Source organism: Athene noctua, chromosome 22, assembly GCF_965140245.1.
Source record: "Athene noctua chromosome 22, bAthNoc1.hap1.1, whole genome shotgun sequence".
NCBI lineage: Eukaryota > Metazoa > Chordata > Aves > Strigiformes > Strigidae > Athene > Athene noctua.
Genome location: NC_134058.1, coordinates 6130548 through 6142946, shown reverse-complemented (window position 1 = coordinate 6142946; position 12399 = coordinate 6130548). Strand labels below are relative to the sequence as shown.

Genomic DNA, 12399 nt, shown 5'->3' with positions numbered 1-12399 from the left:
AACAGAGAAACCCAATGCCTCAAAGCAGTATGTATTGCTTAGCTGGACTGGGGCTATGGAATACACGGCTGGAAACACACAGTGTCATAAAAGCCCTGGGATCATACAGAAGCCTCCCTCATTGTAGAGTTCAGTTTTAATAAAAAACCTGGCTGTTTTTAATAAAAAAACTGACTGCTAAAATTCTGAGGCCCAAGTCTGCTGTTTTCTGCTAGTAAACCACCTTTTAAAATTAACAGAAATCATTGATACTGTAGGATTCAGATTTTCAAAATAAAAACAAGGTATGATCTTAGAGGATAAAAAATTAAGCATGTTAGAAAGACCACATTGTAGATAACTAATATCCTCCATGCTTCATAATAGCATCCTCTCAAAGAACTACTATTACTATTTGGTTTACTGAGAATATTCTTGAGTGTGTTCAAAGCACTTTTGTTTCCATTCCCTCTCCCCAAAGCAGGAATCCCCTCATAATTACCAGGCAAACCGAATAGTCCTCATGCTCAAACTATGTACTACAGGCAACAATCCAAGGAAATACTAGTTCTCCCTAAGATGGTGATTTCAGGACGCTTCCTTTTGCAAAGCTAACAGTTTCACTAAATAAAAAAGAAAACCCCAAAACCAAACCAGACTTTCACTTTAGATTTCTTCAGTACTTCGCAGGCCTGGACAAAGCCCCTGATAAACCTTTAGCAGCCTCAACACTTTAAGCCAGCAGCCACAGCAAAGGTGTTCAGGGGCTCACCTTCAAACCTCACAGAGATCCGTGACTCAATCCAGAATTTTTCAAATGGAAAGTTTCTCATTTTAATGAAGTTAAATATGTCCATTCTAAAATGAAAGGGGGCTTGCACACTAGAAATCATGAATACATCATTGTTTATACTGCTGTGCTCAGACTGACCCTATTTGACAGCTCTGTTTGCATTCTGCGGCTATGCCAACCCAGCAAGCATATTTTTTTTTCCTGTTTCTATGTTTGTACTGCTTTGTGCGCCCTCGTTGGAGTCGGCTGCCTGTCTTTTTAAACAGAGGCAGCTGCCAGTGCAGATGTTCCAACGAGTACGTGCAACACGTGCTCCAAGCAAAGCAGCAACTTCCTAAAAACTGAAAGGACCAGAGCTGTGCTTTTAAAGCAGCCTCAAAACACACCGGACCTGAGAAAACGCCAGCCCCACTGAAACGTGCGAGGGACAGGGTCTCACCCACTGTTTTTACAGATTCCAGTGCTCACCCTCCCCCCCATCAAACACCTCGTTTGAAGGAAGAAGAAAGTGTCTTGCCTGCGGCCCCTCATTAGGTTGGTTTACGGGCTCTATCTGGTCAGGAATTTCACATTTCATTTTAACTCAACAGTGTTTCTGTAAGGCTTGCTACTGTTTCTCGAGAGCTGCACTGGAGTACGAAGCTTTCCCTGGCTTGATGTGCACGTCAAAGTCGTATCATAAAGCTTGCTGCTCTATTTACTACACCGTGAAATAAAGTTTGGTAGACTGTAACTTTCTTTCCCACACTAGGCTCTGCTGTCACAACAGGAGTAAATTGCCACTGGAATTACGGAAAACGCCTTCAGGCCCACTCTGCATTTTTTCCATCGGTGCAGCCACCCGGGCGGGAGACAAAACCTCAGCCGTGGGCCGAAATAAGGCCGGAGCTGCTGGCGGACACCCGCGGCTACGGCGGCGGGGCGGCCCGTCCCTCCCTCTGCCGGCAGCGCCGGGCGGGAGCCGGGGGCCGGGCCGAGTCCGGTGGGGGCCCACGCCGGGTCGGGGGCCCGGCGCCAGGGCGGGGTCCGGCTGCGCCGCGGCGGGGCGGGCCGGGGCTCCCCGCCAAGCGCCTCCTCGGGGCGGGGGGCGGCGCGCCGGGGCTGTCGCAAAGCGCCGCAAAGCGCGCCGGGGCTGCCGCACGGCGCGGCGCTTCCGGGCGGCGGCGATGGCGGCGTGAGGGTCGCTGCGCCGCGGCGGGGGTCGGGGCTGGGGAGCGGCGGCGGGACGCGCCGAGGCCGCGGGACGGGACGGGGCGGGACGGGACTCCCGCGCCGCCGCCCATGTGGCTGCAGCAGCGGCTGAAGGGGCTGCCGGGGCTGCTCTCCAGCAGCTGGGCGCGGCGGCTGCTGCTGCTGCTGGCGCTTCTGCTCGTCGCCTACTGGTACCTGGGGGCGGTGCGGGCGCGGCGGGGCGCGGGGCGGGGGGCCGAGCCCCGCGGCGCCGCCGCCCTCTGCCTGCAGGCGGCCACGGGCGCCTGGCGGGCGCAGGCCGAGCGCGGCGATGCGCTGCCGCTGCCGGAGGAGGCGGCGGCGGCCGGGGGCGGCGGGCCGGGGCCGGGCCTGGCGCTGGCGGGTAACGGCTTCCTGCTGCTGGACGTGGCCGCCGGCCGCCTCTGGGTGTCGGCGGCGGGATCCGGCGGCGGCCCGGCGCTGGCCACCGAGTACCCGGCGCTGGTGCGGTTGAGGGCGCTGGGCGGGCGCGGCGAGGCGCGGGCGGCGCTGGCGGCGCTGCGGGACGGCGCCGTGCGGCGGGTGCGGTGCGTCCAGACCGGGTCCGGCTCGGGCGCGGGGGACTGCGTGACGGTGCGGGAGGAGGTGGTGGCCCACCGGAGCCGGCCGCATCTCTACCTGCAGCGCATCCGCATTGCCAACCCCACCGAGCGGGTGGCCGCTTTCGAGGCCTCGGCCCCAGCATCCGCGCCCTCGCTGGGCGGCCGCTTCGCCACCAGCCTGGAGAAGGTGGAGGAGCGGCAGTTCCTGCTCTCCTCCGGTCGCCTGCTGCTGGCCGGGAGCCCCAAGGTGGTGCTTATGGTGGTGGCCGCCAAGAAGCTCGTGAGCCGGGTGCAGGTGGCACCCAAATCCCACTTCGACGAAACCGTGCTCTCCGTGGTGTACACCTCAGAGCCTATCGAGGTCTCCAGGCTGGAGGAGACCTTCAGCAAGCTGAGGGAGTCGGCCAAGAAGGAGATGCTGGAGGTGATGCAGATGGGGGTGGAAGATCTTTTCCAAGAGCACCAACAGACCTGGTCTGACCTGTTCATTTCAGGTAAGGAAAGCGATGCTCCACTTCCAGAGGGTTGCTTTAGAGGGCGGCTAAAAGCTCAGTAACTGGTTGCTGTAAGGTCTCCAGAGGCTCTGCTCCTCCTGAAGGGTTTCTTTCAAGGGCCAGAAGGCATGTTGTGGGATAATGACTGGTATTGCCTGGTTTGGAACCCAGCACACTTTCCAGAAGGGGAGTATTCCTTACTGCTTTGTGGAAGTGAGAGAAGAACATTTCTAATAGTAAGTCTGGATGTGCTGGCTTTCACCTCTTCAGGAACTTTACTGATTTGCCCAACACGTCAGCTCTAAGTTGGAAAGAGAGTTGACCTCTAGTGACAGTATAAAGGACAGATTTTTTTATGGAAGTTAAGGACTGTCCTACAAAGATGCTTTTTCTTAACATTTTAATGACCTTATGTAAAAGAGTAGCTGCACAAGCGATATAGAACTCGGTATTTTATAGCCAGTGAAAAGGTAGATGTTTCTTTGACAGATCGTTCTTGCAGAGTCATGGTGACAGCTCTGTATGGCATCATCCAGAAGGTATATCAAACGAGCTTTGGCTTTAGCGGGAGCTTGGCTTTCAAACCCCCAAGTAGCAGAGTGGCTAAGAAAATACAGGGAAACATTTCATTTCAGTGTTTTATAGGCATAGGTTTATTAGATGTTATAAAGAACGCCTGTGTATTGAACAACAATGTGTGCATTTGACCTTTTTCTCCTGGTTAATGTCATATTCATGTGTCATCCCCTGACTCGGTTGTTTTCTTTTATTACAGGGGTTGAAATGAGAAAGATCACAGATTTGCATACACCATCCAGTGAGACTGTTAACATGACCCTCTACTATGTGCTGTCGAGCATGCCAGCTCCTCTGCTAGATCCACGCATTAGTGGTGAGGACAGAGAAAAAATGGAAGCCAGCTTGAACTATGCTGACCACTGCTTCAGTGGCCACGCGACCATGCATGCAGAGAACCTGTGGCCAGCAAAGCTGACCAGTGTCACCCAGATCTTGCAACTCTCCGACCTGTGGAAGCTAACTCTCCAGAAACGGGGATGCAAGGGTCTTGTGGCAGCTGGAGTCCATGGACTTATGCAGGGAATGGTGCTTAGTTTTGGGGGGCTGCAGTTCACGGAAAACCATCTTCAGTTTCAGGCTGACCCTGACGTACTTCATAACAGCTATTCCTTACGTGGGATCCATTACAATAAGGACTTGATTAATCTAGCTGTTCTGCTGGATGCTGAAGGAAAGCCCTTCTTGCATGTGTCTGTGAAGTTCCAAGACAAGCCGGTTAGACTCTACGCCTGTGAGGCAGGCTGTATGAATGAGCCTGTGGAGCTGACCTCAGAGGCACGCGGTCATACGTTCCCTGTCATGGTGACTCAACCCATCACACCCCTGCTTTATATATCGACAGATTTGATCCACTTGCAGGACCTGAGACACACACTCCATCTAAAAGCTATTCTGGCTCATGAGGAACACATGGCCAAGCAATACCCAGGCTTGCCATTCCTCTTCTGGTTCAGCGTGGCCTCCTTAATCACACTGTTTCACTTGTTTCTGTTCAAACTCATCTACAACGAATATTGCGGGCCAGGAGCCAAGCCGCTCTTCAGGAGTAAGGTATAAGGCTGCTGCTTTTGGCTGCTGTCCACTGAGTGTTGTCAACCTGATTTTCTGTCAGCTGTGCCTAGGGAGGTTCCGTCTTGGATTGGGAGGATTTTCAATCTTGCAACAAGTGATCTGTGACCTCTTCTTGCAAGAAGTAGGATTAGGGCAGGGATCGGAGCGGTAGGACTCACAAACATTAGAAAAGAAATCCATTGTCTGTCCTTAAACATTTGTAAGGCTGCAGATCAAGGCAGACACAGCTTTTCTGTCCTTTTTCCACACACTGATGTAGGACATTGCTTGTTTTAAGCCAACAGTTGCAGCTGTGTCACGAGATGATGTTTCTTGTTCAGCAGTACCTGAATGCTTGCAAGAGAGCTGCTGTACTTGTCTTTACTGCTGTGTGGGAGATGTGCACGCTTGTCTGCCTGGTTTGAACGTGTGACGTGTCATACAAGAACACAAAAATGCAAGCTAGTGTTCTTAGGAGAAGGTGCTGACTTGCTGGGACTACTGGGAAATGTTCACAGATTTGCAGACACTGTGCAGTCCTCCATCAAACTACATTTACCACCGTCATTTTGGGAAGGTGCTGAGTTAGTGTTTCTCCCATTCGGATAAAATACATAGCTATGTTAAGTACTGAGTGCTTTTACTGTGAGTTGGAGGTTCTGACTTCAAGCTCTCCTGCATCTCACTTTGGTGTAAAGAATTTGAAATTCTTGTTTCGAGTTGGCTTAGAAAACTTAGTTGCTCATGAAAACTTAGCACGGAATAGACAATAGACAGCGATTTCTACTCCTATTACTGGTACTTTCTGGTTGTGTGTTGATATGGAGTGGAGATGAAAGACAAGACTGGATTTGCTATGTGAGCTAGCCATATTGTTCAGAGGCATCCCTCCTTAGGGTTGAACAGAGTTAGATGTAGCTTGCGGGTTGTTGGGTTTTTTTTGGTTTTTTTTTTTTTTTAAATCATACTTAAATAGAGCTGTCAGATGAAAAGGTCTAGCTTTAGATTGCCCTGTTTTTCCAAATTATAAAAGAAAATTCAATTTTGGATAGCTAAGGCTGGACAGAAGGTGCTGGACTAAACTTGACAGTTAGTACTTAAGGGATGCTTAAAGTGAGTTGGCAGTTTTCCTCCCAGCTCACTGGCTTTGTAATGTTGAGCACTGGAGATCAGGCCTGATCCCAAGCAGGTCTGAGTACCTGTCATCTGTTGAAAGAAATGAGAGTAGAAGGTGCTTGTGGCTAGACTAATTTAGGAAGAGGTAGGTTAGATACGTGTATCAAAGACAACTGCAGTTATAAGCCTATGATCATTATCAAACCCTTAGTGCAAAAGGAGGAAGTGGTCAGGAAGTAATTTCAATTATTGGGTAAACAGCTGCACCCTGACATGCACCCTGAAATGTGCCCTTGAAATTATAAAATTATGTCATTTTTTCACTGTTGTCTATCTGGTTGCCTTTGTCATCTACAAGACTTGCCTTCTGCCTTTTACAAAATGACTTGTTAACCATTACTGCAGGTAACTGTCCCTGACACTAGTCGCTGAAATGCCGAGAAGCTTCACAGCTACACCCCAGGGCTGACGTAACACCTCTTCCTTCTTGACACTGCAAAAAGCCTTGCAGTGTACAGCAAACAAGTCTGTTGCCGCGTCTTGATTGGACCTACTTAAAATGAAGATGATGCAGAACTTGATTCCAGAAACAGGGATGCAGTGGAAGCCAGCTGAAGCTCTGTAGCAGTAAGCAAGTTTAATAGTGTTGAAGTAACTCTCTGTTTTGTTAATTAAATGGGAACATCCCAGTGTCCAAGTGAACTTAGTCCTGCTTTCAGCCTCCATTTGCACAAGACATCTGACAATTTAGCAGCTGAGAACAAGGACCTTTTGAAAGCAACAATCCTTTTGTGCCTTGTTAAGAAAGGAATCTGAGACTTGGAAGGTGTGGTTATTCAAGAGTTTATCCCAGAAGCTTGTGTAACAGATGTTTCTTTTTCTTTGTAAGCTGTTCAGTCCCCTATGAGTAATCTGTTTGGTGAAAATACTTGAAGATATACAAAGTCCTTTGATATTTTGATTTGGTTTTTAATTTTACAGGAAAATAAAGAATGATGATTCCCTTCAGAGAGTTAACCTAACTAGGAAACTTTAGTGTAACTTCCTTTCTGGTATACATTTTCTAATTTATTGCTTGGGGGGGAGGGAGAGGATGTTAATAATTTTGCCTCCACTTCAGTAACAAATCAGTCTATGGAACTGTAGATATCTAAGTGCTGGTAACAGGTTTTTCAGCCTTTATGATTGTAGAGTGCAAAAACATTTTAATGAAATTTTCTGGATTTACACTTGGAAATGCTGATCTGCAGGTTTCCTATTCCAAGCATATTGAGACTTTGTGCATTGATTTGTTTTGGCTGTGGGGGAGACATCCCACTTTCTAGTGATTTAAAGGTCGTTTGGTTTTAAAATACCAAAGCTGTTGTTTCTAAATAAATATCTTTCAGTCTAATCTGATCACTAAAGTGTGGTTGGTTGTTTTTTGTTTCTTGGTTTGGCTTTTGGTTGTTTGTTTGGTTTGGTTTTAGTCTCTGTTCTCTCCTCCCCTTGCTCCCCACCCAGTTGAAACAAGCAGAGCCTTATGTTACATCTGTGGCCAGTATTGACTACAAAAGTACTTGGACTAAAAGGAAATGTGTGAATAATAATAATACACAAATGGATCTAAGCTTGGAACAGGCAATTTGGAAGGCACAATAAGAGACAGAAACACACAGGGTGGTGCTAATCTCCATTTCCCTGGCTCTGTATAACCTTGTTCTATCTTGAGGCATGCAGGCCAGGCTTTAGCTTTTAAGAACACAGAAATGAACTCTGGGAACAATCAAGTAGCAGCTTTAATGGCCATTCAGCAAGTAATGAATTTGACACATTTGGTGCTCCCAATGTAAAGCTAAGGTGGGATTTAACTTTGATTTTTCAAATGGGTTACTGTGTAGTTAGATGAAAGACCTCCCTCAGAAAAGTAGATTTCATTGTCTGTCACTTATCTGCAGACCATTCCACCTACTGATTGGGCTCGGATAGTTACTGCCCTGCAAGGGCATAGACTAGACATAGGGAGTACATTATAAATTGTACACTAAGTACAGTGTGTATTGAAAGATATTAGTTACTGTGCTTTAACAGAACATACCATAAGTTCCCATTCTTTTTTACTGAAGTTCCGTGAGCTGCTTAGTTTCTGTGAAACATCTGGCACGAAGATAAGAGCTTCCAGGGTGCTGTTGCCAAGCCACCATGGTATCGGCTGGAGGCTGCGCCTTTTGATGTTCGCTTGCAGAACTGCCAACAGTATGATGCCTACTGGGTCCAAGAAAGATACTTCAGCCTGTTTAGACTAGACCTGGAAAAGATGGATAAGCAGTCGTTATATAAAGCAAGAATGGAAAAAAAAAAAAAAAAAAAAAAAAGCTTTGAGAATGTTTTACATTTAAAATATTGTGATTCTTATAAGCATTCTCCCACATAAGAACTTTCAGAATTCCTTTACAAAGGAGAAAGGGAAAAAGAATAGGGTTTCTCTGTTTACAACATGCAGGATAGCAGATTATATTTGTGAAACTGCAGAAATGCTTAAAAAAACTAAACAAAATTCCAAGTTTACAGACACACCCATAAAACAGGAAAGTTGCAATAGTGACTGAACATTAAAATTTATACTTGATTTGTAGTTGGTATTCAATGAAAATGATAGTGTCATGGAAGTTAAAAGCATAGTATGTTGTTCAGCTTGTAAATTCAGACATTGAGAGACGATTCATGAAAAAAATATTTAGAAACTCAATTCTGCACTCAGTTAATCCTGATTTATGCTTTTGTCAGATAATAAATACAAGATGCCAGAACAGAGTTTGGTTGATTCCATTTGAAATTCAGAATGCAGCTTTCTCAAGTGCTATTGTTTGGGTAGGATAATACATTCTGGAGAAGCAGACAAAACAACAAAACATATATTTCTGCCTTCCACATGTGTGCTCCAGGCATCTTTCATCTAAATCAGTACCTACTGCTGAATGGAAGCTATGAAAATCAGGGATTTTGCTGCTTGTTAATACCGACATTAAACAATAGATTTATTTCAGCTTTTTTGAAGCCTCTAGTTTGGTCTGTATGTACAGTGCAACTCTGGTTACAAAACTGGCATTATGAGATTTGTTTCCATTCTACTAAGTTTGCTCCCTATGCGTGACCTGGCTTATGGGATAGAGATGTTTGTTTTTTTAAATAACCAGTAACAGTTTTTCAGGTGAAGGGTAGGCAGATGGAAACATGACAGAGGATGGAAAATTCTTACAGTAGAAGAAAAAAAGGAAGAAAGAGACATAAGAGTAAGTGATGATATCAAGTCATTGATGTCAAATACCCATTTGTGAATTAGGACGCTTTCTTTTGTGGTAGCAGCTCTGTGGTGGTCGAAATGCCTGCTCTTGCCTTGTTTGTTCTGTTAGTGAAAATGGTTTACTCTTTTTCATTAACAAACTCACAGTGCATTATGCAACAGGTCAGCATGCTGATATGGGGTGTAAAAATGCTCATTTGCAATGCTACAGGAACCCTGTTCTCTTTCAGGGATGTGCTACCAATCTAACAAGTAAAGTTAAATAGGAAAGAAATGAAGTCTGCCTCACCGTGCTGCGCCAGTGTTTCTCCATCATCATGGACAGCTGGTTCTTCGTATTGCTTGAAACATCTTCCACTTCAAAGCGATTACAGTTTGTTTTACTGAAGAAATCTGGCATGCTAAAACACACGCAACTTGATGTAGAAAAGAAGATGCAGGTTTTTCAGTCAGTGCAAAGTGGCAGTTGCCATTCAGGCACAAAACAAACAGGAACAAAATGAAATTTCAAGGAATCATAGAATCGCACAATAATTAAGGTTGGAAGGGGGTCTCCAAAGATTGTCCAATCCAACCCCACTGAGTGTCTGAATCTACCACTGTCTGAATATATCAGACACGGTTACTGCTGACATACCACCAAGTGTTAGAATAATTCATTTAACATTTTCCTTCTGAAAATACCTTTGTGATGAACTCTCAAGGCAATGGAAAGCAAACAGCTGCTACAGATAAAGTGCAACTTGGAATTTTTTTTTTAACCGGGTTGGCTTATACAGCCTCGATCCAAGGTCTGTCTAAACTGGCTTTTTTAGGGCACTTTTGCGTACAGAAAATTATCCCACAATTACACAAGTTTTTTTTATTTACACATTTATTTACACAAGGTTTTTTTATTGGTATCAGAATAGTGCTACATTGTAAGTCACATGTCACAGAGATAGGCGATAACATATCAAATGGTTTGCAGAGTACAGCTAACCACCAGCACAGTTGGAGTCCTCTTCCCTGTATTGACTCTGGCAGCTACAGGTGTGTATTCAATTTCAACATTAGTTTTAAAGGAAAAATGAGTTTAAAATCTTAAGAGCAACTTTCATTTTTTAGGGCAATAGACATTCTGCAACAAAGCAGAGAAATACAGCATAGGCAGTTAATTAAAAAGTTTCCTCAAGTAACTAGGTGCTGTGCTGTTCTTATTAATAGAGGCTCAATCGCATTACTGCTCTCAGCCTTTAGCAAATTCAGAGTTATTTTACTTAGCTTGAATACACTGAAATACAGTTAATCCACATCAAATTGTTGCATTGGCTAAGAGCTGCGTCTCAGCTGACATCATCAAATCACGTTGGCTTAACCAAATTCTTGTCAGGAAAATTAAACCAAACGGGTTTTATATAACACTGATGTTGCAAATGATGGCAGGTGCACACTGCATCAGGGAAATGATGGAGTTAAAGTCTGTACCCAGGAAGCAGTGCATGACCACAGGCAGATGATGCAAAACCATATTAATAGGAGTTCTCCCTTTCCCAATTAAGAACTCCAAGTTTCACATCGTATCTTTTGATTATCAGTGATAGGTCAGAAGAAGAATGACACCTTTTCATTTTCTTAAAATAGAAGTAGAGGGGAAAAAACCCCCATACAGTTACCTGAATTATATAGTCTTTGTTTTCTGTAAATAGCTACAAACATCATTGTGTTCAAGTTGCTATTAAAATTCAGCTGTGTTGCTTCTTTCTATAAAATAAGTGGCAGTGAGATCCACAGATTTATCAATCCACTCCCTGAAGAAATAATTACAAATGTTTTGAATATACCGGTCATTTTCAGAAAGCTCCTCATATTATGGGACAGTATAACAAAAAAAATTATCAGGTATAGCTATGCCCTTTCATCAACAAAACTGTTTCCACAAGGACAACCCTGTTTTGGTTGGGTAGCATATATAATTGAATATGTACATTCAGTTCTTGGTTATTGTAATACTAAATTGTAGAAAAGACCATAATATGAACTAAGGATTGGCTGCATGGTATTATTATAAATCCTATGTATTATATCTATCACACAGTTGTTTATCGGTGAAGCTGCTTATTGACATCAAAAAAGCAGTCCAAATTGTTTACTTCATTGAAGAATACAAGCTAAATCCTGCAAAGATTGAAAGCATCTTGAGTTTGTTAATGAAGCCTTAAACAGAAGTTGACAGGAAGGCTTGGAGATGGAATGATTATTAAGCCAAGCACTCAATGTCCTTAGCAAATCAGTCAGACATTGGCTCAGTTCCAGATAAATTGTGCATCTGATGTGAGATTACAGTCTTAAGGAAATTCTTACTGAATATCTCAGGTGGCAAAGATGCAGATGTCTAAGCAGCAAGCCAGCAGCTGAATAACTGTTAGTCCTCTTCTTTCCCAGTTCTTCTAGGAAGTGTTGAGGATTTATTGGAAAATACAACCTAGCAGCTGTGGAAGAAGGGTCAAGTGCACTTCCTCCAGAAAAAAATAATTGTCAGTGAGAACTGGGATCCACAGAATATTCCAAATGAGTAAATTGGTGGCAAGTATTTTTTTTCAGTTAACAGATGCAGGGCAAAAATCAAACTGCCTGCATCCCACCCACCCTGAGTGGTGGCAGCCAAATGCCTAAAGGCTTAGAGCCTCCTGTTACAGTTTACAGTGGTACTTCTAAATGTTTGCTCATAGATGAGAGCTGGGTCTCCAGTTTATACCTTTCCCCCTCCAGAAGACAAAGAACTTTCAATGTTAATTGCTTATTGATTGTGTTTTCAGATGCCATTTTGCATGTTCATGCTTGGGTGGGAAGCTGTTCTATGCATTGATTTTTCATACAGTGGAAGGGAATTAATTAATTTAGACAATACTCTATGAAGTCTCAGCTCTCCTACAAATGGCATAAACACAGAGTATTATTGATCAATGCCATTCATATCTTTGTTCCTGAAGGACTCCCATGTCCTGCTGCAGGCTAAGCCCATTAGCAAAGAAATCACCACAGTTTCCAGGTCCTTGGAGTAGTCCTAACACATGACAATGCTCAGGATCCCCTCAACCTCAGTGTAGCGAGGTAGTTTATCAGGCCCCACTTCACTCAGACAGTATGGTTTTTCCCTGCCTTTCAAGTTCATTTTGCTTGTAATAGGGTTGGCAATACACTAGAGGGCCCTGTTGAAGCTTTTAGAAGCTGTTGTAACACCAATGTTAACAGTGTGCAGACTGGTGAAATCTGCTAATCCTAACATACCCCACTGAAAAACTGATATACATATACACTTTGATTTAGAATACCTCGTGTAGAAAGATAGTG

The 12399-nt window shown here is 44.7% G+C and overlaps 1 protein-coding gene and 1 long non-coding RNA gene across 2 annotated transcripts in view; one reads left to right on the top strand and one right to left on the bottom strand.

Annotated features, from left to right (window-relative positions):
• The first annotated feature begins 2007 nt into the window (after positions 1-2007).
• Positions 2008-7181, top strand: KIAA2013 (KIAA2013 ortholog). Its single transcript, XM_074924620.1, has 3 exons — positions 2008-3038; positions 3814-4667; positions 6189-7181. The coding sequence occupies exons 1-3, from the start codon at positions 2054-2056 to the stop codon at positions 6213-6215; spliced, it is 1866 nt and encodes a 621-aa protein (XP_074780721.1). The 5' UTR covers positions 2008-2053; the 3' UTR covers positions 6216-7181.
• A 105-nt stretch (positions 7182-7286) lies between these two features.
• LOC141969147 (uncharacterized) overlaps positions 7287-12399 on the bottom strand; it is a 42158-nt gene continuing 37045 nt past the window's right edge. Inside the window, exons 3-4 of the long non-coding RNA XR_012635002.1 lie at positions 9356-9482; positions 7287-8070 (exon numbers count right to left, since the gene is read on the bottom strand). This is a non-coding gene — a long non-coding RNA (uncharacterized LOC141969147). The remainder of the gene's footprint in view (positions 8071-9355; positions 9483-12399) is intronic.

Bases quoted from the DNA above. Each gene is read 5' to 3' on its own strand.
- KIAA2013 (XM_074924620.1), top strand. From the start codon at position 2,054: ATGTGGCTGCAGCAGCGGCTGAAGGGGCTGCCGGGGCTGCTCTCCAGC. The intron at 3,039-3,813 runs GTAAGGAAAGCG...CTTTTATTACAG, and splicing joins GTCTGACCTGTTCATTTCAG to GGGTTGAAATGAGAAAGATC. The intron at 4,668-6,188 runs GTATAAGGCTGC...CCATTACTGCAG, and splicing joins AGCCGCTCTTCAGGAGTAAG to GTAACTGTCCCTGACACTAG.